This window comes from Hyla sarda, chromosome 4, assembly GCF_029499605.1.
Source record: "Hyla sarda isolate aHylSar1 chromosome 4, aHylSar1.hap1, whole genome shotgun sequence".
In the NCBI taxonomy this organism is placed as follows: domain Eukaryota; kingdom Metazoa; phylum Chordata; class Amphibia; order Anura; family Hylidae; genus Hyla; species Hyla sarda.
The window spans coordinates 196337486-196362986 of NC_079192.1; the positions used below are offsets into that span (position 1 = coordinate 196337486).

The following is a 25501-nucleotide window of genomic DNA, read 5'->3' on the forward strand; positions in this document are numbered from 1 at the left end:
TATGTCCAAAGGAGAGGAGGAGGGGTTTTTGTAGTTTTTTCAATTCTTCTGTAACCATTTTGTTGGTTTCTGAAGAGTGATAAAGAACAGACATAAGTCACTGCTCCTCAGGGACTTCAAGACAATGGTGCTAGCTCCCCCTTTCATTTCACCTAGCCTGTGCTATGCACATGTGCAGTAAGCAACCCAAGCTTTTCTATGAGACACTCTCAGTACTAACTTTCTTATGCCCTGTGCCTGCCATAAAGCAACTGTGTAGGTGTTTTGAAGTGACGCACCACAAAGATGGTACAGAAATGGCAGCCCCAGTACACATTTTATTAATAAATAACATTAAAACGACATTATCCTAGAACTAAATAAATAAATTAAATGCTTTATCTTGATAGAATAATTGTATTTATTAAACAAATAAAATGGTGACACATTCCCTTTAAGGGTTTTGGTTTTTTTCTACATAAAAGTTGCTTGACAACTGCTTTGACACGTGGTGTTCCAGCAATGATAGTGTTGCTCTATAGAATCGAAATGTCAGACTATTTAAAAAAAAATTAATCAAGAAAAATCATACCATATATATAACCATCGTCTTAAAGGGGTACTCCCCTGGAAAACATTTATTGTTTTTTAAATCAACTGGTGCCAGAAAATTAAACAGATTTGTAAATTACTTCTATTAAAAATTCTTAATCCTTCCAGTACTTATCAGCTGCTGTCAACTACAGAGGAAATTCTTTTCTTTTAGAATTTTCTTTGTGCCTGACCACAGTGCTCTTGTCACGTACCGCCAGGACTGGTATTGGATCCTCTGAACCAGAGAGGTGATGACGCGGGTTGTACCAGAGGACCGGTTCTAAGTGGTTACTGGTTTTCACCAGAGCCCACCGCAAGGCGGGATGGACTTGCTGCGGCGGTAACCACCAGGTCGTATCCTCCAGTAGCAACTCGACCTCTCTGGTGGCTGATATGGCGTGGTACTGTAACAATCCTACGGGCTCACCTGAGTTAGAGGACCGCTGGCTGGAGGTAGGAGTGGAGCCCAGTGGCAAGGACCGCAGGCAGGTAGTAAGTGCAGGAAGTCTGGCAGAGGCGTAGTCAGTAGGCAGGCGGTGGGTCAGGGCAGGCAGCAATAAGCGTGGTCAGACAATCCAGATGGCAACGGTGGTAGCAGTTCAGTAAGTAGGGACAAAGCAGAAGAGTAGTCGGTAGGCAATTCCTGGTCAGCAGTGGACTTCAGTAGTAGCAAGAGCAGCAGATGAGGAGAAGCTTGATCAAGGCTCAGGAGCTCAATAATCAGCAAGCTAGAGTGCAAGGGGCTGGACTTATATAGGGAAGTACCAGATGTGGGGAATCAAGGGTGATGAGCAAGACTTGGCAAGACTAAGGTTACATAATAGGTTTCAGGAAGGAATGTCCAGAGAAGACGGTAGCCTAGTAAGCAGCGCTACTGCCTGGGATGTGGCTGGTCACGGGTTCGAATCCTGACAGTACTCCCCCACTTCCAAGGTGACCTCCGGGCACCGCAGGGGCAGGCTTACCGGGGTGCCGTTGGTGGAACTCTTTTACCAGTCTGGGGGCGTGGATATTTTCTTCTGGCTCCCAGGAGTTATCCTCAGGAGCTTCTCTCCCGCTCCTTCTGGTTACCAACATACAAGGAGGACATCAAGAGGTACATCTCCTCATGCGCGGTCTGTGCCCGCAATAAGACTCCTCGTTCCTCTCCCGTGGGTCTGTTACAACCCCTCCCTATTCCCTCCCGCCCCTTGGGCTCGATCTCCATGGACTTTGTGGTAGACCTTCCTCCTTCAAAAGGGATGAACACCATCCTGGTCGTGGTCGACCGTCTCACCAAGATGGCCCATTTCATTCCCTACAAAGGCATACCCACCGCCAAACAGACGGCCGATCTAATTCTCAGAGAGGTCTTCAGGCTGCATGGGATCCCGGACGAAGTGGTCTCTGACCGAGGCGTACAATTTGCCTCAAAGTTCTGGAAGAACTTCTGCCTGGCACTCGGGATTAAAGTAAACCTGTCCTCCGCTTTCCACCCTCAGTCAAACGGGCAGACTGAGAGAACTAATCAGACCCTAGAGCAGTACCTACGCTGTTTCAGCTCCCACCTGCAGGATGACTGGCTTGACCATCTCCCCACGGCCGAGTTCGCCTACAACAATGCTGAGCACAGCTCAACCAAGCACAGCCCCTTCTTTGCTAACACAGGCTCGCACCCGGTATTCATTCCCCACCTGCCCGTCGCCTCCACCCTCCCAGCAGTGGCCGAACGCGTAACAACCCTACAGGAGGCACAAAAGAACATTATAGACAACCTCCAGCTCGCCCAGAGGCGTTTTAAACAGGGAGCAGACAGACGTCGCAAACCCACCCCGGGCTTCCATGTGAGAGACAAGGTGTGGCTGTCCACCAGGAACCTCAGATTGAAGGTCCCCTCCAAAAAGTTGGCCCAAAGATACATGGGTCCTTTCCGGATCACCGCACAAATCAACGAGGTCACGTTCCGGATTGACCTTCCGGACTCCATTAGGGTGCACCCTGTCTTCCATTGCTCACTCCTCAAGCCATACGTGGAGAACACCTTCACAGGCCGCCACTCGCCCCCTCCACCACCCGTGAGGGTACAGGGTGAAGAAGAATACGTGGTCGCAAAGATCCTCGACTCCAGGATCCACAGGGGAAGACTACAATACCTAATTGGGTGGGAGGGTTACCCTCCTGGGTCTTTCTTGTGCCAAAATGGCCGGCCAGCTTGGAGTCATGGTTGAGTTTGAGCACTTCGAGCCGTGCGATTTCTGGTACATATAGTTGTAGGTCCTGATGAAACCAATGGCCGTTCTTAAACGTAAGGCTGATATTCCCTGTGGGGTGGGCGAGGAAGGGGTCATTTTCATATCCTTCTTTGATTGTGCCCAGGAGTTCTTTAGAATAGGTGGCCCCTACGACCCTTCTCTCGGGTAAGATGTTATCTTGGCCCTTGTTACTCTGTGAGGGCTCGGAAAAAATTCTGGAGAGGGCGTCAGCCTTGCCGTTTTTTGATCCGGTACGATAGGTGATGAGAAAGTTGAAGCGGGAAAAGAATAGGCTCCATCTGGCCTGTCTGGCCGAGAGTCTCTTAGCGCTGCGGATGAACTCGAGGTTCTTGTGGTCAGTTAGTACGATTATGGGGTTGGTGGCTCCCTCCAGCAGGTGTCTCCACTCGGAGAAGGCATCCTTGATCGCCAATAGTTCTTTGTTCCCAATGTCATAGTTCTTCTCGGAGGGGGACATCTGGCGGGAGAAAAATGCACATGGGTGTAATAGCATTCTCTCCCCTGTCCGTTGTGACAAAACTGCCCCCACCGCAGAGTCTGATGCATCCACTTCGACTGTAAATGGGAGCTCGGGGTTCGGGTGGATTAAGATTGGGGCAGAAGTGAAGAGGAGTTTCAGCTTGGTGAAGGCCTCCTGGGCCTCGGGTGTCCAGGAGAAGGGGACTGCCTTCTTGGTGAGTTGGGTGATTGGTGCTATGACCTTGGAGAAGTTCCGGATAAACTTCCGATAGAAGTTGGCGAAGCCAATGAATCTTTGTATCTCCTTCTCGTTTTTCGGAACGGGCCAGTTCATTACAGCTTGGACCTTCCCAGGGTCCATACTTATGCCCTCTGGGGAGATGATGTATCCGAGGAACTGAGTGGTGGTTCGCTCAAACTCGCATTTCTCTAGCTTGATGTAGAGAGAGTTCTGTCGGAGTCTCTGCAGTACCCTGCAGACGTGTTCGCGGTGCTGCTCGAGGTCTTCAGAGAAGATCAAGATGTCGTCCAGGTAAACGACTACAAACAGATCCAGCATGTCCCTGAGGACGTCGTTAATGAAGTGCTGGAATGTGGCGGGAGCATTGCAGAGTCCGAAAGGCATGACCAGGTACTCGAAATGACCATAGCGTGTCCGGAAAGCTGTCTTCCATTCGTCCCCAGGGCGGATTCGGACAAGGTTGTAGGCCCCTCGAAGGTCGAGTTTAGTGAAGATCTTCGCTGCCCGGAGTCTCTCAAGGAGTTCTGAAATCAGTGGGAGCGGGTACCGATTTTTTATGGTTATGTCGTTAAGCTTTCTGTAGTCTATGCAGGGACGCAGGGAGGAGTCTTTTTTCTCTACGAAGAAAAAGGGGGCTCCCGCAGGGGAGGTGGAGGGCCGGATGAACCCCTTCCTCAGGTCCTCGTCCAGGTACTCTTTCAGAGCCTTGAGTTCAGGCTCTGAGAGGGAGTAGATACTGCAAAAGGGTATTTCGGCCCCGGGCAACAGTTCTATAGGGCAGTCGTAGGGTCGGTGTGGTGGCAGCTTGTCTGCGTTTTTCTTTTCGCAGACATCCTGGAACTCGCGGTATTGAGGGGGTAGCAGATCCTTGACCGATAGTTTTGAGATGTTGGTGTCTTCGGGTGGAAGGACGGGTTTGTGGGAGCAATTTAGCGAGCAGAACTCGGACGGGAATCGTATGCAGCGGGTTTCCCAGTCCACCGAGGGGTTGTGGGTGGCCAACCATGGGATGCCCAAGATCACTGGGAACTTCGGGGAGGCGATCAGAGAGAAGTGGATCTTTTCACAGTGATCTGGTTCTATGAGGAGTTGTAGTTCAGTGGTCTCGTGAGTGGCCGGCCCCGAGGAGAGTGGGGATCCGTCAACGGTTTCCAGGTCAACGGGGGCTGCCTTGATTGTCAGTGGAATGTTTTTTTTCGCGGGCGAAGGTTAAATCCATGAAGTTGCCTCCCGCCCCGGAGTCTAACATCGCTGAACAGGAAAGTTGTCGCCCCTCAATGTCGATGAGGATGGGGACGATGAAGTGGGATCCATGAGCCGCCGTGTTGTTATTTTCGGGGCTGCAGGCGGAGTTGGAGTCTGTAATCGCTCCTTTAGCTCCGTGACGGCAATAGTCTTTCGGATCTTATGAGGACATTTGATGGCAAAATGACCTGGCTCCCCACAGTAGAGGCAGAGGTTTTCGGCCAGCCTTCTCTCCTTCTCAGCTGTGGATAGAGACCTACGTAGAGCGTCGACCTGCATAGGTTCAGTTATTGACTGGGGGTCGCGCTGGGTGGTGGAAGAGAAGGAGTAAGTGGGTCTGTGGTCCGAGGACCAGAGTCTTTCTTTTTTCCTCTCGGAGAGTCTTTGATCTATCCGGATGCATAACTGAATGAAGTCATCCAGATCGTCCGGGGCCTCAACTCTGGCGAGTTCGTCCTTTATAAATTCGGACAGGCCTCGCCGGAATTGGCTTCTCTGTGCTGCTGGGTTCCAGGTGGTGTCCGTGACCCAACGGCGAAACTCGGCGGTGTATTCGGCGACGGAGCGTCTCCCTTGTCGCAGACCATGTAGTCGCGCCTCGGCTGTCGCACAGCGGTTGGGGTCATCGAAGACTTGACTCATGGCGGTGATGAAGTTGTTAAGGTTGTCCAGGAGGTGACTGTTAGTCTCAACGTATGGTGATGCCCATGCTAATGCTTCATCCGTCAGGAGATTGACCACAAATAGCACCTTCTTTTTCTCGGTGGTGAAGGGGGCCGGGTGCATTTGAAAAAAGATGCGGCATTGGTTTAGAAACCCCCGATACTGGCATCTGTCGCCGCTGAATCTTGATGGGAGTGGCATGCGGGTGTCTGCGGACGCGCCGCGGACGTCCAGGAGTTGCCTCTGTAGTTCAATAATCTCCCTCTGTTGGCTTTGGACTACGCCTTGGAGCTGGGCAAATTTCTCCTGAAATGTAGTGCCAAATTCTTGAAGTTCGGAGACCTGCTTACGCAGAGTGGCCATTGCGGACTCCATAGTGTGGCTGATTATTCTGTAACAATCCTACGGGCTCACCTGAGTTAGAGGACCGCTGGCTGGAGGTAGGAGTGGAGCCCAGTGGCAAGGACCGCAGGCAGGTAGTAAGTGCAGGAAGTCTGGCAGAGGCGTAGTCAGTAGGCAGGCGGTGGGTCAGGGCAGGCAGCAATAAGCGTGGTCAGACAATCCAGATGGCAACGGTGGTAGCAGTTCAGTAAGTAGGGACAAAGCAGAAGAGTAGTCGGTAGGCAATTCCTGGTCAGCAGTGGACTTCAGTAGTAGCAAGAGCAGCAGATGAGGAGAAGCTTGATCAAGGCTCAGGAGCTCAATAATCAGCAAGCTAGAGTGCAAGGGGCTGGACTTATATAGGGAAGTACCAGGTGTGGGGAATCAAGGGTGATGAGCAAGACTTGGCAAGACTAAGGTTACATAATAGGTTTCAGGAAGAAATGTCCAGAGAAGACGGTAGCCTAGTAAGCAGGGCTACTGCCTGGGATGTGGCTGGTCACGGGTTCGAATCCTGACAGGTACACAGGGAGCAGGCAAGAGCGTAGTCGGACGTAGCAGAGGTCAGGGAAGGCAGCAAGGGTTTACAGGCGAGTATACGGTAGCAATGGGTACGGCAACTAGCAAGGCAATAATCACTGTAGGGAACGCTTTCTCAGAGGCACAAGGCACAAAGATCCGGCAGGGGAAGGAAGGGGCAGGTGCCTTTTATTGGGAAATCACAATGGGAGGTGTGGAACCAGCGCACCAATTAACGTTGCACTGGCCCTTTAAATTTACTGAAGCCGACGTGCGCGCGCCCTAGAGAACGGGGCCGTGCACGCCGGGACCCAGGAGCAAGGAGCAGGTGAGATGAACGGGGACGCGGTGCGTGAGCGGGTACCAGCCGCCACGCTAGCCGCGTCCCTGCCACAGTGAGACCCGTGCTCCCGGTCAGTGTGTTTGACCGGGAGACGCCGGGACCCCAGCACGGAGGACACAGGCAGCGGGCGCTCCGGTCCGGAGGTGGAGACCGGAGCGCTCGCTGTGACAGCTCTCTGCTGATACCTCTGTCCATTTTAGCAACTGTCCGGATTAGGAGCAAATCCCTATAGAAAACCTCTCCTGCTCTGAACAGTTCCTAAAATGGACAAAGGTGTCAGCAGAGAGCACTGTGGTCAGGCAGAAAGGAAATCCAAAAAGAACTTCCTGTTGATCATAACAGCAGCTGATAAATACTGGAAGAATTAAGATTTTTTTATAGTAGAAATTTACAAATCTGTTTAACTTTCTGGCATTAGTTGATTTAAAAAAAAATGTTTTCCAGTGGAGTACCCCTTTAAGAAGGTACATAGAATCACCTGATACAATTATGTTTCTTCATATTTAATAATGATACATGTTGAATATTAGTAAATCAACAGAAAGAAGCTACAGTATATTTCTTTTATGCCATCCCTCAGTGATACCACCAGACATCACAGAAAATGTAGAACAATTTACAACACAGCTTACTGCGACATCACCTACCTACTCAAGAACATCAGAGCCAAGCACAGGAAAAAATGTAACAATCGACAGTGGCACTGTGGCGTCAACATCAACTGTATCACCATCTCCAGTGACAACTGCTAAAGCTGCAATCATAGATTCCACCACAAGCTTGCCAAAAGAAACTATACCAATGACAACAGCACTTGTAAACCCTATACAAAAGAATTTAGAGAAAATTGAGGTAAATACTGTCTAAGTTGTGAAAATTATATGCTCTCATATATAAAAAAAAAAGATGTAAATATATATCAGGTGCATGTTTACAGCAGCTATTTCAGTGCATTGACTCTGAATGATGAAACATAAGCGATGGTCTTGATAGATACAGCAGTGTCTGCCAGGACTGCATTATGGTTTTAAAGTTATTTTTATGCATTTAAACTAACTGCATTGATGTTTAAATGTGATGGATTTTTAGATTTTTTTCTCTCCAGCTTAACCTAATTCAATCTCATCTACTAATAATGATACCAAGTTATCTACTTTAAAAGTGATTCCTTCTTTATTATCGTTCAGCTATGGGGGCAGATTGCATTTATATTTGTGAAGTTTAATGGCTATTGTACAGGAAATGGGTAACCATCTGTGCCACCTAACCAGTTTGGCTGTGTGCCACTTTGTCTTTACCTTTTGTAATCTCCTATGAGGTATGGTCCTTGCTGCTGGGGACTACCCAAACACTACCTCTGGGAGTGGTCCTGATGTAGGTAGCAGCTTGCAAGGCAGGCAAGGTGACACCAGTTTAAGGCACAAGGGGAATGGGCAGAAAAGAGTCTGGATACTAACAGAGGTGTTAAGAAGGTAGTGTATGTGCGTGCTCAGAAGACAGGCCTATAGGTCAGGGTAAACAGCACTATTTCATAAAAAAACAGACCAAGGTCATACACAGGAGATTCAGAACAATAGGAGGTAGAAAGGAAAGACGGGGTCAGTAAGGAAAGCCATGGTTAGGCACTCTAATGAACACACCGGCAAAGAAAAACCTTTACTGGAACACTAAGTAATCTTATTTTTTAGGCAGCATGAGCTAAGAGGAACTGTCTGCTGGTGATTGGAGAGGGGGCTAGCCTTTTAAGAGGCAGGAAGAATTCACATCCGCACATCCCAAGGGCAGAGCCAGATAGGCAGTGACAGGAGCAGAAGCACAGCCAAAGGGAGAAGATCCCTGCATAGATATGTAATATGGCCAATTCATTAATAAGTAAAAAGAGCCATACAACTTATTATGGTACATTTTTATCTAATTAAATGAGTAAAAATTTAAACAACTAACTAAACTGCAAGATATGGGCCATATAAATCGCTATCAACTGCACAGATCTTTAAAGTTATATTACAGTTTTAGCAAATAAAGGTTACTCTTTGTGAAACTAAAAGTTAGATTCGGACCAAATTCATTCACGGTGAATCACTATTAAAAACCTCTATTTCTGGCCTACAGAGAGGCTCAATAGGGGTGTAGAACACTTTGCCTTGTCCTAAAACACTTAGGGAGTGTGCTGTGTTAGTGAAATTATACTGTTATTCAGTATGACATGCACATTACAGGCATCTCTGTTAGAATCACTGCCACAGAGCGTCTGAATGTGGCAGATTTTTTATGTAATTTTTAATTTAATTTTAATTTATTTTAATTTTTTGATTATCCATTCTGGTGAGCATCGAGCTGGCAGTCTTCCGCCAGACGAGATACCACCTGTTCCAGCCCTTGTCTCTCAGTGCCCCCCTGACTGTGAAAGTGTGAATGTTACATTTAATCAGTTATGGTTCATTGTTATCTCTCCAAGCTGTTTTATTGGATTCTTGTGATAATTCCACAGGTAATATGACGTCGACGGCCATAGGGCCTCAGTCTTGAAAAGATTACATCGATTTTTTTAAATTTAAGATTTATATTAGATTCCCAAGTTTAATGTCCCAGTGTTTACTTTGAACTAATACTGTATGACCACAAAATCCAATCTAACAAGGAGTCACATGGCGGCACAATGACAGAGCCTAGAGGTGGCAGCAGCATGAGGAGACCATATTCTGGCAGAATAACACAGTTTGGAATTGGTGGCAGCAAGAGAAGACCATATAGTGGCTGAATCACACAGCCTGGAGTTGACTCAGTATGGGGAGACCATAGGGCCTCACAATCCCTAAGATTAAAAAATGAATTTTAAAATTTAAATTGAAGATTTATGGTAGCTAGTGTTACCATAAAATTTTTTTTAGGTACACCATCAGTAAACCATATATTGGCTGAATGACACAGCCTGGAGCTCTCGGCAGCATGAGGAGACAATAGGGCTTCACAATCCCTAAGATTACAAGATGAATTTTCGAATTTAAATTGAAGATTTATGGTTGCTAGTGCTACCATAAAATGTTTTAGGTAATGTCCCAGGCCCAGCAGCATCAGTAAACCATATAGTGGCTGAATGACACAGCCTGGAGCTTGCAGCAGCATGAGGAGACAAAAGGGCTTCACAATCCCTAAGATTAAAAGATGAATTTTCAAATTTAAATTGAATTGAAGATTTATGTTTGCTAGTGCTACCATAGCATTTTTTAGGTAATGTTCCTGGCCCAACAGCATGAGTAAACCATATAGTGGCTGAATGACACAGCCTAGAGGTGGCAGCAGCATTAGGAGACCAAAATCTGGCAGAATGACACAGCCTGGAAATTGGCAGCAGCAAGAGGAGGCCATATAGTGGCTGAATGACACAGCCTGGAGGTGGCGGAAGCATGAGGAGACCATATAGTGGCTGAATGACACAGCCTGGAGGTGGCGGAAGCATGAGGAGACCATATAGTGTCTTAATGGCACAGCCTGGAGTTGGCAGCAACATGACCAGAACATATAGTGGCTGAATGGCACAGCCTGGAGTTGGCGACAGCATGAGTACAACATATAGTGGCTGAATGACACAGCGTGGAGGTTGCAGCAGAATTAGTAGAAAATATAGTGGCTGAATGGCACAGCCTGGAGTTGGCGGCAGCATGAGAACATATAGTGGCTGAATGGCACTGCCTGCAGGTGGTGGAAGCATGAGGAGACCATATAGTGGCTGAATGACACAGCCTGGGGGTGGCGGAAGCATGAGGGCCATGCCAACTGAGGGTTGAGTCTGATGAACCCACCGACTGTTGACTGGGGGTGTCGGATGTCACTTGGGATGAAGTGGCTGACCGAGTGAACCTGGGTTGCTGGTCGAGACAGGACTGCTAGCTGACGCCGGGAACTCAGACCTCTCGCTGTGACTCCTGCTGCCACACGCTCCTACTCTGCTGTGACCTCTGCCTGCGCCTGATGAATTTAGGCCTCTGCCACTCCTCTGTGCACGTCCTGGCACTTCTCTGCCTGATATACTTAGTGCATACATGAGGGGAATACAATACGCTTCACTACGCTTAGAACAGTATTTGTCTAGAACAGCAGCAGGTGTGTACTTTTGGCTGGCCTTTTACAGTAACTAGGCCCTTAAGACTTTATCAGGAACAAAATGGTACAACACTTAAATGTACATATGTGGTATGCACTTATGAGGGCAGTAGAATGTGCTCCACTAAGCTTAACAGTACTTGTCTAGAACAGCAGCAGCTGTGTACTTTTGGCTGTCCTTTCACAGTATCTAGGTCCTTGACAGATTAAAAGGTACAAAATAGTACACTACTTAGATGTAGGTATGTGGTATGCACTTATGAGGGCTATGTTGTGAGATTACCATAATACTGTGGCTAGCTTTTTGTGAACTGGTATTTCCTGTTTCAGTTTTCTTTTTTTGACTACAAATCCCATAATTCCATTTTCCTCTCTCCCACACATCAGCCACCCCACCCATTGAAACATAAGTGAGCTGCATCCATTCAAAAGACCTGTGGTTTTCAATCAGGGTGCCTACAGCTGTTGCATTAGTTGCAGATTGATCTCCCTCCCACCAAGCGATCGCTCCACCCATTGAAGCAGACAGGCTCCCTGTCATTAGCTGACTAGTGAGGTCAGGTCTCGGCCACATTGCAACCTGGGAAAAATCTGAGACAACAGTCATTTTGTATGCTGTTAAAAATAAATATTAGGGTGAAAATCACAGAAGAATTGTGAGAAAACCGTCACACACAGGTACAGACACTATATTATGAACTACACTAACTTTACAGACCCTGTAGCATAGTTAAATAAAAAAAAATCCTGGAATACCTCTTTAAAAAAGTATTTGAGTACAACACCAGCCAGTGATTACTTTTGGCTGTCCTTTCACAATATCTAGGTCCTTGAGAGTTTAACAGATACAAAATGGTACACCACTTAGATGTAGGATGAGGTATGCACTTATGAGGGCAGAAAAATGCGCTACAGTACGCTTAAAAAAAGTATTTGAGTACAACACCAGCAGTACACAACAGTGCTACAGCACACAGTCTCTGTATACAAAACCCAAAATTGCACTCTCTCCCAAAGATTATTAGGAATGGACTGCTGGGTATGTATTATACCGTCTACAGACCAATATAACCAGCAGACCATTTGTTGTGGAACAAAGACACAGAGTTGCGCTAAAAATGTATTCCTCCCTCCTCTCCTAATGTTTCTCCAGCTGAGCCAGCTTGTTCAAACGTATGAGGCAACACACAGCTCTCTTCCCCATCTGTAATGCAATGCGGTAGAAAGTGACCAGGAGGTTAATCGCTGCATTAACAATTATTTTCTGTGAAAAACACACTGCTCTTTGTCCACAAGAACGCTGACTTGACTAGGAGGTGAAACACTGCTGGAAAAAGCTTGTATGTGCAACACACAACGCTGTCTGTCCTATTTTTCTGCAGTGTAAGGATGAAGTGAATGGCTGCCGATTATATAAAGCTGTGACATGACAGGGGTGACTGGCTGCTGATAGGCTGCATCCTGCATATGATTCAGGGTCATCCCACCTACCCTTGTTCCTGCCTTCCCAGGATTCCTTATCCCATGTCCTCCCATGTGCATATGCCATTTTAGATGCCCTGGAGCCTGGACCGCACTAGCTAGAGTTTAATGAAGCCATTCACGCGATAGAATCGCAGCGATATTCGCATTAGTTGGCAATCAAATTTTTCATGAAATTCGTAACAAATTTGCATTCGTCAGATTCGATTTGCTTATCTCTACTCACTCCATAGCGTACAAGTCTGCTAGAATTTTTTTTTTTTAAGTATAGAATAAATAAGTTGAAACATGTTTTTAAATATATCAAAATTCCCCTGATAAAAGAACCCATTTTTCCATGAAAAAAATGCAAATAAATAAACATATTTGGCATGGTCACATGTGGAATTATTCAAACTATTAAATGTAATCTCGCATGATGAACGGCATCAAATGGGAAAAAAAATACTAAATAAAAAATGTCAGATTTTAACTCCTTAAGGACGTAGGGCATACCTGTACGCCCTACGCCCGGTCCCGGTGTTTAAAACAGGGTCACGCCGTGACCCCGCATCACACCGGGTCGGTCCCAGCTGCTTATCATAGCGGGGACCTTGGGCTAACAGCGCACGGCATCAATCGTTGTGCCGCGCGCTGTTAACCCTTCAGACTCGGCGATCAAAGTTGACCACCGCATCGGAAAGTGAAAGTAAACGCTTCCCGGCAGCTCAGTCAGGCTGATCGGGACATCGCGATAAAATCGCGATGTTCCGATCAGCTGGGACGCAGGTGGAGTTCTTCTTACCTGTCTCCACGGCGTCCTATCGTCGATTGATTGCTCCAAGCCTGAGCTACAGGCTTGAGCAATCAAGCCCCTATCTCACTGATCCGTGCAAAGCTATGGCTTTGCAGGGATCAGCAAAGGAGATCAGTGTGTGCAGTGTTATAGGTCCCTATGGGAGCTATAACACTGCAAAAAAAAGTGGAAAAAAAAGTTAACAAAGGTCATTTAACCCCTTCCCTAATAAAAGTTTGAATCACCCCCCTTTTCCCATAAAAAAAAAAACTGTGTAAATAAAAATAAACATATGTGGTATCGCCGTGTGCGGAAATGTCCGAACTATAAAAATATATCATTCATTAAATCGCACGGTCAATGGCGTGCGCGCAAAAAAATTCCAAAGTCCAAAATAGTGTATTTTTGGTCCCTCTTTATATCATGAAAAAATGAATAAAAAGTTATCAAAAAGTCAAATCAATACAATGGTACCAATAAAAACTTCAGAACACGGCACAAAAAATGAGCCCTCATACCAGCCCGTACGCAGAAAAATAAAAAAGTTATAGGGGTTAGAAGAGGAGAATTTTTAACATATAAATTTTCCTGCATGTAGTTATGATTTTTTTCCCAAGTATGACAATATCCAACCTATATAAGTAGGGTATCATTTTAACCATATGGACCTACAAAATAAAGATAAGGTGTTATTTTTTACCAAAAAATGAACTGCGTAAAAATGGAAGCCCCCAAATTTACAAAATGACATTTTTTTCTTCAATTTTGTCGCACAATGAATTTTTTTTCCATTTCGCCGTGGATTTTTGGGTGAAATGACTAATGTCACTGCAAAGTAGAATTGGTGGTGCAAGAAATAAGCCATCATATGGAATTTTATATGCAAAATTCAAAGCGTTATGATTTTTAGAAGGTGATGAGGAAAAAATGAAAATGCAAAAACGGAAAAATCCTGCGACCTTAAGGGGTTAAGTAGTGTATGAGAAAAACATTAAAAAGCTATTAAGCATTAAAAAGGTCCAATCTAAATAGAAATAAGAAATGTAAAATATGTGTAGCTCACTTAGGATAAAAGAAATAATGTGCTTGAGGTTAAAGGTGTTGCCTTCACCCAAAAGGCCTAATGTAATATGTAGAAATTATAAATATAAAATATTTATGTGAACCAGTCCTCAAAAGCACAGGGGAGAGAAAAAGGAAAAGACTAGTGGAGATGGGATCCAAGAAATGGTCTTTATTACATAAAAAGGATATATATGACCAATCGCCTAGCAGGGCCCTTGCTAAAGGCGAATGGCATATACTGGGTAAAAAAATAGATATAATAAAAAATACAGAATATAGTAGGATTAAAATGAAATAAATATGATGGGTAAGTAGCACCAAAGAAAATTCATTAATTAAATATCTGCTGCATATATCAGGAGAAAACGTTCTCAGTCCATATAATTCATAGGGATATTTCAATGAAAAATCCACAAGAAATGTCCAGAATGAAAAGTCACAATTAGTTTGGGTGTGTCCGGAGTAACGGTATATGGTAGTGAGTGTAGCGACAATAGCTACAATAGGAAATTCATGGACAAGTAATGCAGACAATGTGGCAAACACTGTCAGCGATGAAGATGTCAAGTCTCGGTGCACAGCACCACTCACCCTCCTTTGGAGTCCTCAGGTCCGGGCTGGCACGGCTGAGTCCGGCACTCTGGATATCAATGCCCGCCTGGGTGGTATGCTGGGTGAATGGCTGAATCTCCGGGGGTCCGAGTGTCCTGGGCTGGCACGGGAGGCGTCCGGCCTTGGGGAGGATGATGTCCAGGAGTAACTCTGCCGACCGGGGCTGTGAGTGGATGCAGGTAACAGGTGGTGCGGATTGCACGTATGAATAAGGTGCTAACAGCGCGCGTGCAGCAGTGGTCCCGGAATCGCGGGCATCCAGCTGTTGCAATTGGAATATGGCAGATACAGTCTATTTGAAGTGATATACACTTATGGATAAGGTGCAGATAATGGGCTAGACGCGTTTCAAGGCCGCGGGCCTTTTCTTCAGTAGCTATAGGTGTGGATAAAGGGTGGAAATGCTGGTTTTATATAGTCTCCATACAGTGATGATGTAATACTAATTGGAAAAAAGGAAAAAGTGGAGACTGGAAGTTTCAGGTATGTTGTAAAATGGGTAATGGATCCAGATAGAAAATGGGAATAGGAAAGAGAAGAAAGAAAAGAAAACATAGGGATAAAGATGGTGAATTAGATATATGAGTGTGAGACAGGAGAAAAAAAAAAAAAGAAAGAATAAAATAATGGTCATTGGGTATGTGTAGAGATGCACTATAGATCAAGATTATAGTGGAAATCATGAGAAAAAATATGGATAGTAAAATTCTTAAAAGGTGTGTGGAAAAAAAATGTTGATAAAAAAGTGAACAACTGCAATGCAAGATATGATAATGTATTGATAATGATGTAAATGGTACATATGTAGTTTATGGTGTGTATAGAAATTAAAATTATATAAAGTTAAGCCACAGTGGGAATGGATTAATTGATGAAATTTTGTAAAAATGTATATAAAAATTAATTGATAAAAGATAGAAATTAATTAATAAAAAATATGAAAATGGATGAATATGATATAAAAAAATATAAAAATGTAAAAAAGCAGGAGGAGGGCACTTCAAAGGAGAGGTCCATAGACATGTTCTGTGGATAGTCTTGGGGAGGCTCACCCCCAAGGGCCGTCACTAGGTCGATAAACGGCCAGCCAGTGACAGGTCGTGAGGGAGAGCCACGCCACAAGATAAGATCAAAGGAACCCAAAGACTTCAAGCTCTGCGTTCAATCCTCTTGGAATTATGGTGTCAAAATCAAAAATCTTTCTTGATTCTGCTTTGGACATCTTCATAATGTAGTCACCACCTCGCCAACATTTTGAATGGCTAGAAAAAAGAGATCTGATGGATTTTGATTATGATGTTCAATGAAGTGGAGGGATAATGGATGTGTTTTTAACCCTTTTTTTATATTGTAGATGTGTTCTGAAATGCGTATTTTTAATTGTCTCTTTGTGCGGCCTATGTATTGTTTTCCGCATGTACACTGGATTAGGTAAATTACTCCCTTGCTGTGGCAGGTAAGACATTCAGATATTTTGTGTGTATAGTTGTTGGATGTAGAAGTTATTTCAGTGATTTTTTTGGGAAAGTTGGTGATTTTACAAGTTGAGCAAGTTCCACATCTGTGGAATCCTTTAGTTTGTAGCCATGTGGATGATGTTTTGGGATTGGTTGGTTGTCTGACAGTGGGGGCGACTTGGATGCCCAAATTTGGGGCTTTGGTGTAAACTATAGGTGGGTGTAAGGGGATATTTTGACCGATGATTTTATCCTTCATTAAAAAATGCCAGTTGTTTTTGATGATCCTCTCAATTTTTTTATAATCTTTGTTAAATGGTAAAATTATTTTTGGATCATCGGTTTGTGATAGTGGATCTCTTTCTTTAGGAATAAAAATTGATGATCTGTCTAAAATACGAATTTGGTTAAAAGATTTGTCTAAAATGTTTTTTGGATAGTTTTTCTCCAAGAATTTGTAAGTAAGGGTTTGTGCTTCTTCTTCGAATTTAGTCTGTGAAGTGCAGTTTCTTTTAATCCTGCGGTACTGGCCCATTGGAACGTTTAAAAGCCACCTGGGTAGGTGGCAACTATTAAAAAGAATAAAACTATTTTTGGCTACAGGCTTATGGTACGTACTGCAGGTTAATTTAGGTATATCTATAGTGATTAAAAGATCAAGGAATTCTAAAGTGCCTGTGCTTATATGGGGGTAAAATTTAGGTTCAAATTGTTAATGTTAATTTCTTGGATAAAATCTTCCAACAAACATTTAGGGCCTTTCCAAATAAAAACAATGTCATCAATGTAGCACCGCCATAGTACGAGATCCGCGCCGATTCTGGGAGTAATATATCGTTCCTCCCAGGCTGCCATAAACATGTTTGCGTAACTGGGCGCGAATCTCGTACCCATGGCGGTGCCGGTGGCCTGTAGCTAAAATTAGTTTTCAAAATAAAAATAATTGTGGGTTAAAATGAAATTAATGGCTTGAAGGATAAAATCTATCTGTTCTGGTAAAATGTCATCTTTAGTTAAAAAATGTTGGACTGCTTTTAGGCCATCAGTGTGTTTGATAATCGTATACAGGGAGCTCACATCCAAAGAGACTAGAGTGTATTCAGGTTCCCATTTGATGTTTTCTAATATCTGTATGGCTTGAGTAGTGTCTTTAAGATAGTATTCTGTAGTTTGGACGATAGGCTGAAGCAAACGGTCAATGAGTTGGGACAAGTTGGATGTTAATGAATTTATCCCTGATACAATGGGGCGGCCAGGGGGGTTGGTGGAGTCTTTGTGGATTTTGGGGAGACAGTAAAAGACAGGTAGTCTTTCTTGTGTCCCTAGAATAAAATCATTTTCTTTTGATGAGATTATGTCAGATTGTAGTGCATTATCGCATAACGTTTTCAATTCTTTACTAAATTCAGTTGTGGGGTCTGACTTCAATTTGGTATATGTTTTGGTATCTGATAATTGTCTTATGCATTCATTTGTATATTTTTCTGTATCCAATATCACGATACCGCCCCCTTTATCTGCCGGGCGGATCGTGATGTTGTTGTTGTTTTGTAATTCTAAAATAGCTCTTTTTTCTTTAAAAGAGATATTGTTTTTTGAATAGGATTTTAGGTTTAATCTTTTGATGTCCGTCTCTACAGCTTTTTAGAAAGTGAGGATATCTGGACCTGCTTCTTGTTTTGGGTAGAACTTGGATTTTAAAGTGCAATTAGTGCGGGTATAGATGGTGGTGGGAGTGGTAGGGTTAGTTATGGGTTGTTTGATAAAATATTTTTTAAGACAGAGTCTGCCACATTGTCTGCATTACCGGTCCATGAATTTCCTATTGTAGCTATTGTCGCTACACTCACTACCATATACCGTTACTTCAGCCACTCACCCAACATACCACCCAGGCGGGCATTGATATCCAGAGTGCCGGACTCAGCCGTGCCAGCCCGGACCTGAGGACTCCAAAGGAGGGTGAGTGGTGCTGTGCACCGAAACTTGACATCTTCATCGCTGACAGTGTTTGCCACATTGTCTGCATTACTTGTCCATGAATTTCCTATTGTAGCTATTGTCGCTACATTCACTACCATATACCGTTACTCCGGATACACCCAAACTAATTGTGACTTTTCATTCTGGACATTTCTTGTGGATTTTTCATTGAAATATCCCTATGAATTATATGGACTGAGAACGTTTTCTCCTGATATATGCAGCAGATATTTAATTAATGAATTTTCTTTGGTGCTACTTACCCATCATATTTATTTCATTTTAATCCTACTATATTCTGTATTTTTTATTATATCTATTTTTTTACCCAGTATATGCCATTCGCCTTTAGCAAGGGCCCTGCTAGGCGATTGGTCATATATATCCTTTTTACGTAATAAAGACCATTTCTTAGATCCCATCTCCACTAGTCTTTTCCTTTTTCTCTCCCCTGTGCTTTTGAGGACTGGTTCACATAAATATTTTATATTTATAATTTCTACATAAATAGAAATAATAGCAATAAAAACTAAAGAGCACGGTGCAAATTAGCCCTCATACAACCTCATAGACAGAAAGATAAAAAAGTAATAGGGGTCAGAATAGAGCAATTATAAGCACATTGCTTTAAAAAAAATTTAAAAAAAAGTCTTAAACTTTTTTTAAAGGAATAAATGAAAAAAATGCTACATGAAACGGATATCATTGGGATCATACTGACCTGAAGAATACAATTAGTGAGGGGAGATTTATCAAACCCTGTGCAGAGGAAAAGTTGACCAGTTGCCCATAGCAACAGCATCAGATTGCTTCTTTTATTTTTCAAAGCTCTTTTAAAAAACTAAAGAAGTAATCTGATCTGGTCAACTTTTCCTTACACAGAATATTTTATGAAAAAATTAAAGGGGTACTCCAAATCACATTTCTGTTACACATTTCTAAATTGCTGTGGTCAGGCTGGAAAGAACTACACAACTTCCTCTATAATATACAGAAGCTGGTAAGTACTGGAAGGATTAAGATTTTTAAATAGAAGTAATTTACAAATCTGTTTAACTTTCTGGCACCATTGGGTTTGAAAACATTTTCTGTCCTTTGGAGTACCTCTTTGAGGGTATTACAAAGTAACATTGGTCCTGCAAAAAAAAAAAGAAGACCCCATATGGATCTGTGGATTTAAAAATAATAGAGTTATGGCTATTAGGCTACTAAAAGGTGAGGAGGAAACATTAAGAATGCAGAAACAATCCGTAAGAGGATAAATAATTGTAAATAGTATGAAAGTATAAATAAATAGTATGTTCACCCCAAAGTGATGTCCATTGGGGTTGTAGTCTATTTCCGACCCTAAGTCTGTGGGGTGGAGTTGTTTATGGATGGTGATAACTGGCAAAGAGCTTTTTTTTTTTTTGTTATTCTGTATGTAAAAATAGCATGTATGCTCTGAGTCTGCTTTTTCTGTTACATGATAAGAAATAATATTCAGTGCAAAAGTTGTAAGACGGTTTTCCCTTTTTTCTTCTGTAGATCAATTGCACAACAGAAATTGGAGGATCTTTGGTAAAGATTAATATAAATCCCTCAAGTATTTGTGTAAGTATTATACAGAAACATAGAATTCTGTGTTTCATTAATGTTTTTCTGAAGACGTTACTTCTATGAAATGATTCTCTAAATATTATAAGGTTTCTCTGATTTAAATTAAAAACAAATAATGGTCTGCTATGTGTTTAAAATAATGAAATACACAATTCTCATCTCACTTGGTCAAGTGATGGTAGTGAATAGAGACAAACGAATTTACAGTAAATTCGATTCGTCACAAACTTCTCGGTTCGGCAGTTGATGACTTTTCCTGCATAAATTAGTTCAGCTTTCAGGTGCTCCCGTGGGCTGGAAAAGGTGGACACAGTCCTAGGAGACTCTTTCCTAGGACTGTATCCACCTTTTCCAGCCCACCGGAGCACCTGAAGGCTGAACTAATTTATGCAGGATAAGTCATCAACTGCCGAGCCGAGAAGTTGGCGACGAATCAAATTAACTGTAAGTTCACTCATCTCTAGTAGTGAAGTCCACCCCAGAGCCTCTGTTTTCTTCCCCTGATGATGACGTTCTGTACCCACTGCAGCCTCAGTGACTAATAGCAGGTATTACCAGAAAAATCTAATTCAATATTTTTTACTCCAATTGTGCAGTTTTTAGAAATATCCCATATCTATCGTTAATGTGCAACATGACTCTAACCTAGGCTTTAGAAATGAAGGAACACCTTGTTGTGGATTTGCCTTCTTTTTAATAGGTTGTTTTATAGGCGTTCCCAGAAGTGACTAAATTTTGGAAACTCTTTTGGCATTGCAAATATATATATATATATATATATATATTATTATAATTTTTTTAACCCCTTAAGGATGCAGGACGTAAATGTACGTCCTGGTGCGGTGGTACTTAACGCACCAGGACGTACATTTATGTCCTGTGCATAACCGCGGGCATCGGAGCGATGCCCGTGTCATGCGCGGCTGATCCCCGCTGCTGATCTCGCGGGCGTCCGCCATTAACCCCTCAGGTGCCGGGATCAATACAGATCCCGGCATCTGCGGCAGTGCGCGATTTCAATGAATGATCGGATCGCCCGCAGCGCTGCTGCGGGGATCCGATCATTCAGAACACCGCATGGAGGTCCCCTCACCTTCCGGCTCCCCGCGTCTTCTGCTCTGGTCTGAGATCGAGCAGACCAGAACAGAAGATGACCGATAACACTGATCTGTTCTATGTCCTATACATAGAACAGATCAGTATTAGCAATCATGGTATTGCTATGAATAGTCCCCTATGGGGACTATTCAAGTGTAAAAAAAAATGTAAAAAAAATCTAAAAGTAAAAGTTAAAAAAAAGTGAAAAATCCCCTCCCCCAATAAAAAAGTAAGACGTCCGTTTTTTCCTATTTTACCCCCAAAAAGCGTAAAAAATAAATTTAATAGACATATTTGGTATTGCCGCGTGCGTAAATGTCCGAACTATTAAAATAAAATGTTAATGATCTCGTACGGTGAACGGCGTGAACGTAAAAAAAAAGTCCAAAATTGCTACTTTTTTTAATACATTTTATAAAAAAATAAATTATAAAAAATGTATTAAAAGTTTTTTATATGCAAATGTGGTATCAAAAAAAAGTGCAGATCATGGCGCAAAAAATGAGCCCTCATACCACCGCTTATACGGAAAAATAAAAAAGTTAGAGGTCATTAAAATAAAGGAATTATAAACGTACTAATTTGGTTAAAAAGTTTGTGATTTTTTTAAGCACAACAATAATAGAAAAGTATGTAATAATGGGTATCATTTTAATCGTATTGACCCTCAGAATAAAGAACACACGTCATTTTTACCGTAAATTGTACGCCGTGAAAATGAAACCTTCCAAAATTACCAAAATTGCGTTTTTCTTTTTAATTTCCCCACAAAAATAGTGTTTTTTGGTTGCGCCATACATTTTATGATATAATGAGTTATGTCATTACAAAGGAAAACTGGTCGCGCAAAAAATAAGCCCTCATACTAGTCTGGCGATGAAAATATAAAAGAGTTATGATTTTTAGAAGGCGAGGAGGAAAAAAGGAAAACGTAAAAATTTAATTGTCTGAGTCCTTAAGGCCAAAATTGGCTGAGTCCTTAAGAGGTTAATGTATTACTACTTTTTGCAACAAATCACCCTTTGATATTTTGTTAGGTCGCCATATTCTGAAAGCTGTAGTTTTTATTTTTACATTGACAGAGCTGCGCCAGGACTTTTTTTTTTCGTGGTGCACTGCAGTTTGTGACTTTTTATCCCATATTTTGCCAGGCTAGGTAAATATAAACAGCACTTCTATAAACCAACAAATAATTAAAATCACCAAAAAAAATACTAAAAATTCTTGCAACCACAGTTTAATCATCGTAAAAAGAGAAAGACGACATGGAAAAAATGCACAACTGCAAGTATACATGTAAAAAATATGAAAGTCTATATTACAAATACAAAAGAGCATACAAAAATAAACAAAACACACACACACACACCAGCACATTGATATGGTAAGTATATGCTATATCACACCCTCCTAGAAACCACAATAACTGCAGGGCTATAGTGAATGGGCAAAAATGTAAATATAATAAATATCCTAATAATAGTCAGTGAGTCAGTTCATCGCACACAGTATAGATACTAGGTAGATCATAGGTATAAGTAGTGACATTGATCACTGCTAATAAAGTGCCAGGTAGTAAGAGAGCTAAATAACCTTTATATTACAGAGATAGAAACAATCCCATACAGTGATCCCTCAACTTACAATGGCCTCAACATACAATAGTTTCAACATACAGTGGTCTTTTCTGGACCATCGTAACTTGAAACCAGACTCAACATACAATGCTACTCAACATACAGTCCAGATCTGTGAAACTTGTCACAACTGGAGGAACTGACCAATGAGAATGGGCATTCACTGGTAAATCACCTCTATTACTGAAGCACATGCACGGACTGGTGTCTGGTAGTGCCCCCTACAGTACAGGGAGGTACTACATGTTCTGTACTATTCCTTACCTGTGCCAGGGTTAGCTGCTCCTTTTGGACACCAAGTAAGGGCGGCTCCATTTGGGACACTGGGGGAGATTTATCAAAACCTGTGCAGAGGAAGAGTGGTGCAGTTGCCCATAGCAACCAATCAGATTGCTTCTTTCATTTTCCACAGGCCTCTTTAGAGGCCTGTGGAAAATGAAAGAAGCAATCTGATTGGTTGCTATGGGCAACTGCACCACTCTTCCTCTGCACAGGTTTTGATAAATCTCCCCCACTGTGTGTACTGTATAGGACCCTGAAGAAGCTCCTGTCCTCTACATAAACCATTGTTTCCCAACCAGGGTGCCTCCAGTTGTTGCAAAACTACAACTCCCAGCATGCCCGGACAGCCTCTGGCTGTCCGGGCATGCTGGGAGTTGTAGTTTTGCAACAGCTGGAGGCTCCCTGCTTGGGAAACACTGACATAGACCGTGATTTACAGCTCCCAGCAGATCTTTCTTACTTTTATATGTAAGAACTTGCTTTATCTGTATTAGTTATCTACTTATTTTTTCTTTAATCCTCACTTTTTCCTATTTTTGGATGACATTTTGGTGGCTTCAGAACCAATTAGCAGGTTTCCATAGAGTTCTGGTCTCGACATACAATGGTTTCAACATACAATGGTCGTCCTGGAACCGATTAATATTGTTACTTGAGGGACCACTGTATATTAGATGCTTAAGTCGGAACCAATATGAAAGCCCGGTCAAACTGCACAAAAGTCAGCACAAAGTCTAGGAGGGAAGAGGCCTCACGTGTTATGTCACAGAGTGTGACTTCCTTAGTGGCAAAAAACAATGGGGGAAATTTATGAAAACCTGTGCAGAGGAAAAGTTGCTGAGTTGCCCATAGCAACCAATCACAACGCACCTCTGAAAAATGAAAGAAGCGATCTGATTGGTTGGTTATGGGCAACTCAGCAACTTTTCCTCTTGATAAATCTTTCCCAACATGTGTAGTCCAAGTAAGTCTCTCTCTCTCTCTCTCTCTCTCAATATATATATATATGTATTAATAAAATGTGAAAGATATTAAAGTAATTACCATAGCCAGGTGGTGTGCTGTAGGAGTAGCAAAGTACATATTGGTTAAGGCACATAAAAACTAAAATTTCACATGGGCATTACTTATTCAGACCTTTTTCTATGCCTCATCTATGAGATGTTTCTATACTTTGCTCGGAGTTACCTGTGGTAAATTTAGTTGATTGTACATGATTTTGAAAGACACAGCCCTGTCTATATAAGGTATCACAGCTGAAAATGCTTATCAGAGCAAAAACCAAGCCATGAGATGGAAAGAACTGCCTGTAGAGCTCAGAGACCTTTCTGCTGCATTGAAAGTTCCCAAAAGCACAGCAGCCTTTTAAATGGAAGAAGTTTGGAACAACTTTGACTCTTCCCTGAGCTGGTTGTCCCACCACATTAAAGGGGTTGTCCATGAATTGAAAAACAGAGCTAATTTCTCCCTGTCTGTCTCCAGGTTGGGCTTGGTTTTGCAGTTCAGTTCGACTGAACTGAAAGGAGCCAAGTTGTGATACCACGCACAACCTGGGGACAGACATGGAGCTGTTTTTGAAATAAATTAGCACTGTTTTGTATTCCTGGATAACCCCTTTAAATAATCGGGGGAATAGGACCTTGGTAAGAGAGGTGACCAAAAACCTAATGGTCACTCTGGCTAAGCTCCAAAAGTCAGCAATCACTGCAGCACTACACCAATCTGGGCTTTATGGCGAAGTAGCTTGAAAAAAAATATATAAAAAATGCCAAAAAAATGTTAATAAAAACTCCCATACAAAAAGCACATATATATTTTTACCTGTTTTGCCAGGTGTTTTTTATGTATGGTTTTATAACTTGTGAACATGCCCTATACCATAAGTGAGTTTAACACAGCTACATTTTTGTGGCAGTATTTTACCCCTTAATGGCAATGGACGTAAATGTATGTCATACGCGGGAGGTCCCAGCTGCTATCAGCAGCCAGGGACCCACCGGTAATGGTGGACATCCGCGATCGTGCGAATGTCCGCCATTAACCCCTCATATGCCGTGATCCATACAGATCATGGCATCTGCGGCAGTGCAGTAATTTAAATGGATGATCGGATCGCCGCAGGGCTGCCGTGGGGATCCGATCATCCATAATGGTGGACAGAGGTCCCCTCACCTGCCTCTGTCCATCTCCAGGGGTCTTCTGCTCTGGTCTGAGACCGAGCAGACCAGAGAAGAAGATCACCGATAACACCGATCAGTGCTAGGTCCTATGCATAGCACTGAACAGTATTCTATAAATAGTCCCCTATGTAGTCTATTAAAGTGTAAAAAAAAGTTAAAACATTTAAAAAATAAAATATAAAAAAAATTTGAAAAATCCCCTCCCCCAATAAAAACGTATTTTTCATTTTACCCCCCCCCCCAAAAAAAGCATAATATAAATTGTTAATTATCCCGTACAATGAAAAGCGTAATCATAAAAAAAATTTATTCCAAAATTTCTACATTTTTGTCACATTTTATTCCCCAAAAAATAATAAAAAGTGAAATCTAACCAAAGTGGTACCGATAAAAACTACAGATCATGGCGCAAAAGCTGAGCCCTAATACCGCCCCATATACGGAAAAATGAGAAAGTTATAGGTGGTCAAACTATGGCTAATTCAATCATACTCATTTTGTTAAAATAGTTTGAGATTTTTTTAAGCGGTACAATTATAGAAAAGCATATA

At 42.6% G+C, this 25501-nt stretch overlaps 1 protein-coding gene across 1 annotated transcript in view; it reads left to right on the forward strand.

The window, feature by feature from the left end:
- PODXL (podocalyxin like) overlaps positions 1-25501 on the forward strand; it is a 78639-nt gene that overhangs the window by 38570 nt on the left and 14568 nt on the right. Inside the window, exons 3-4 of the mRNA XM_056573192.1 lie at positions 7257-7528; positions 19682-19747. Of these exons, the coding sequence (XP_056429167.1) occupies positions 7257-7528; positions 19682-19747 (338 nt within the window). The remainder of the gene's footprint in view (positions 1-7256; positions 7529-19681; positions 19748-25501) is intronic.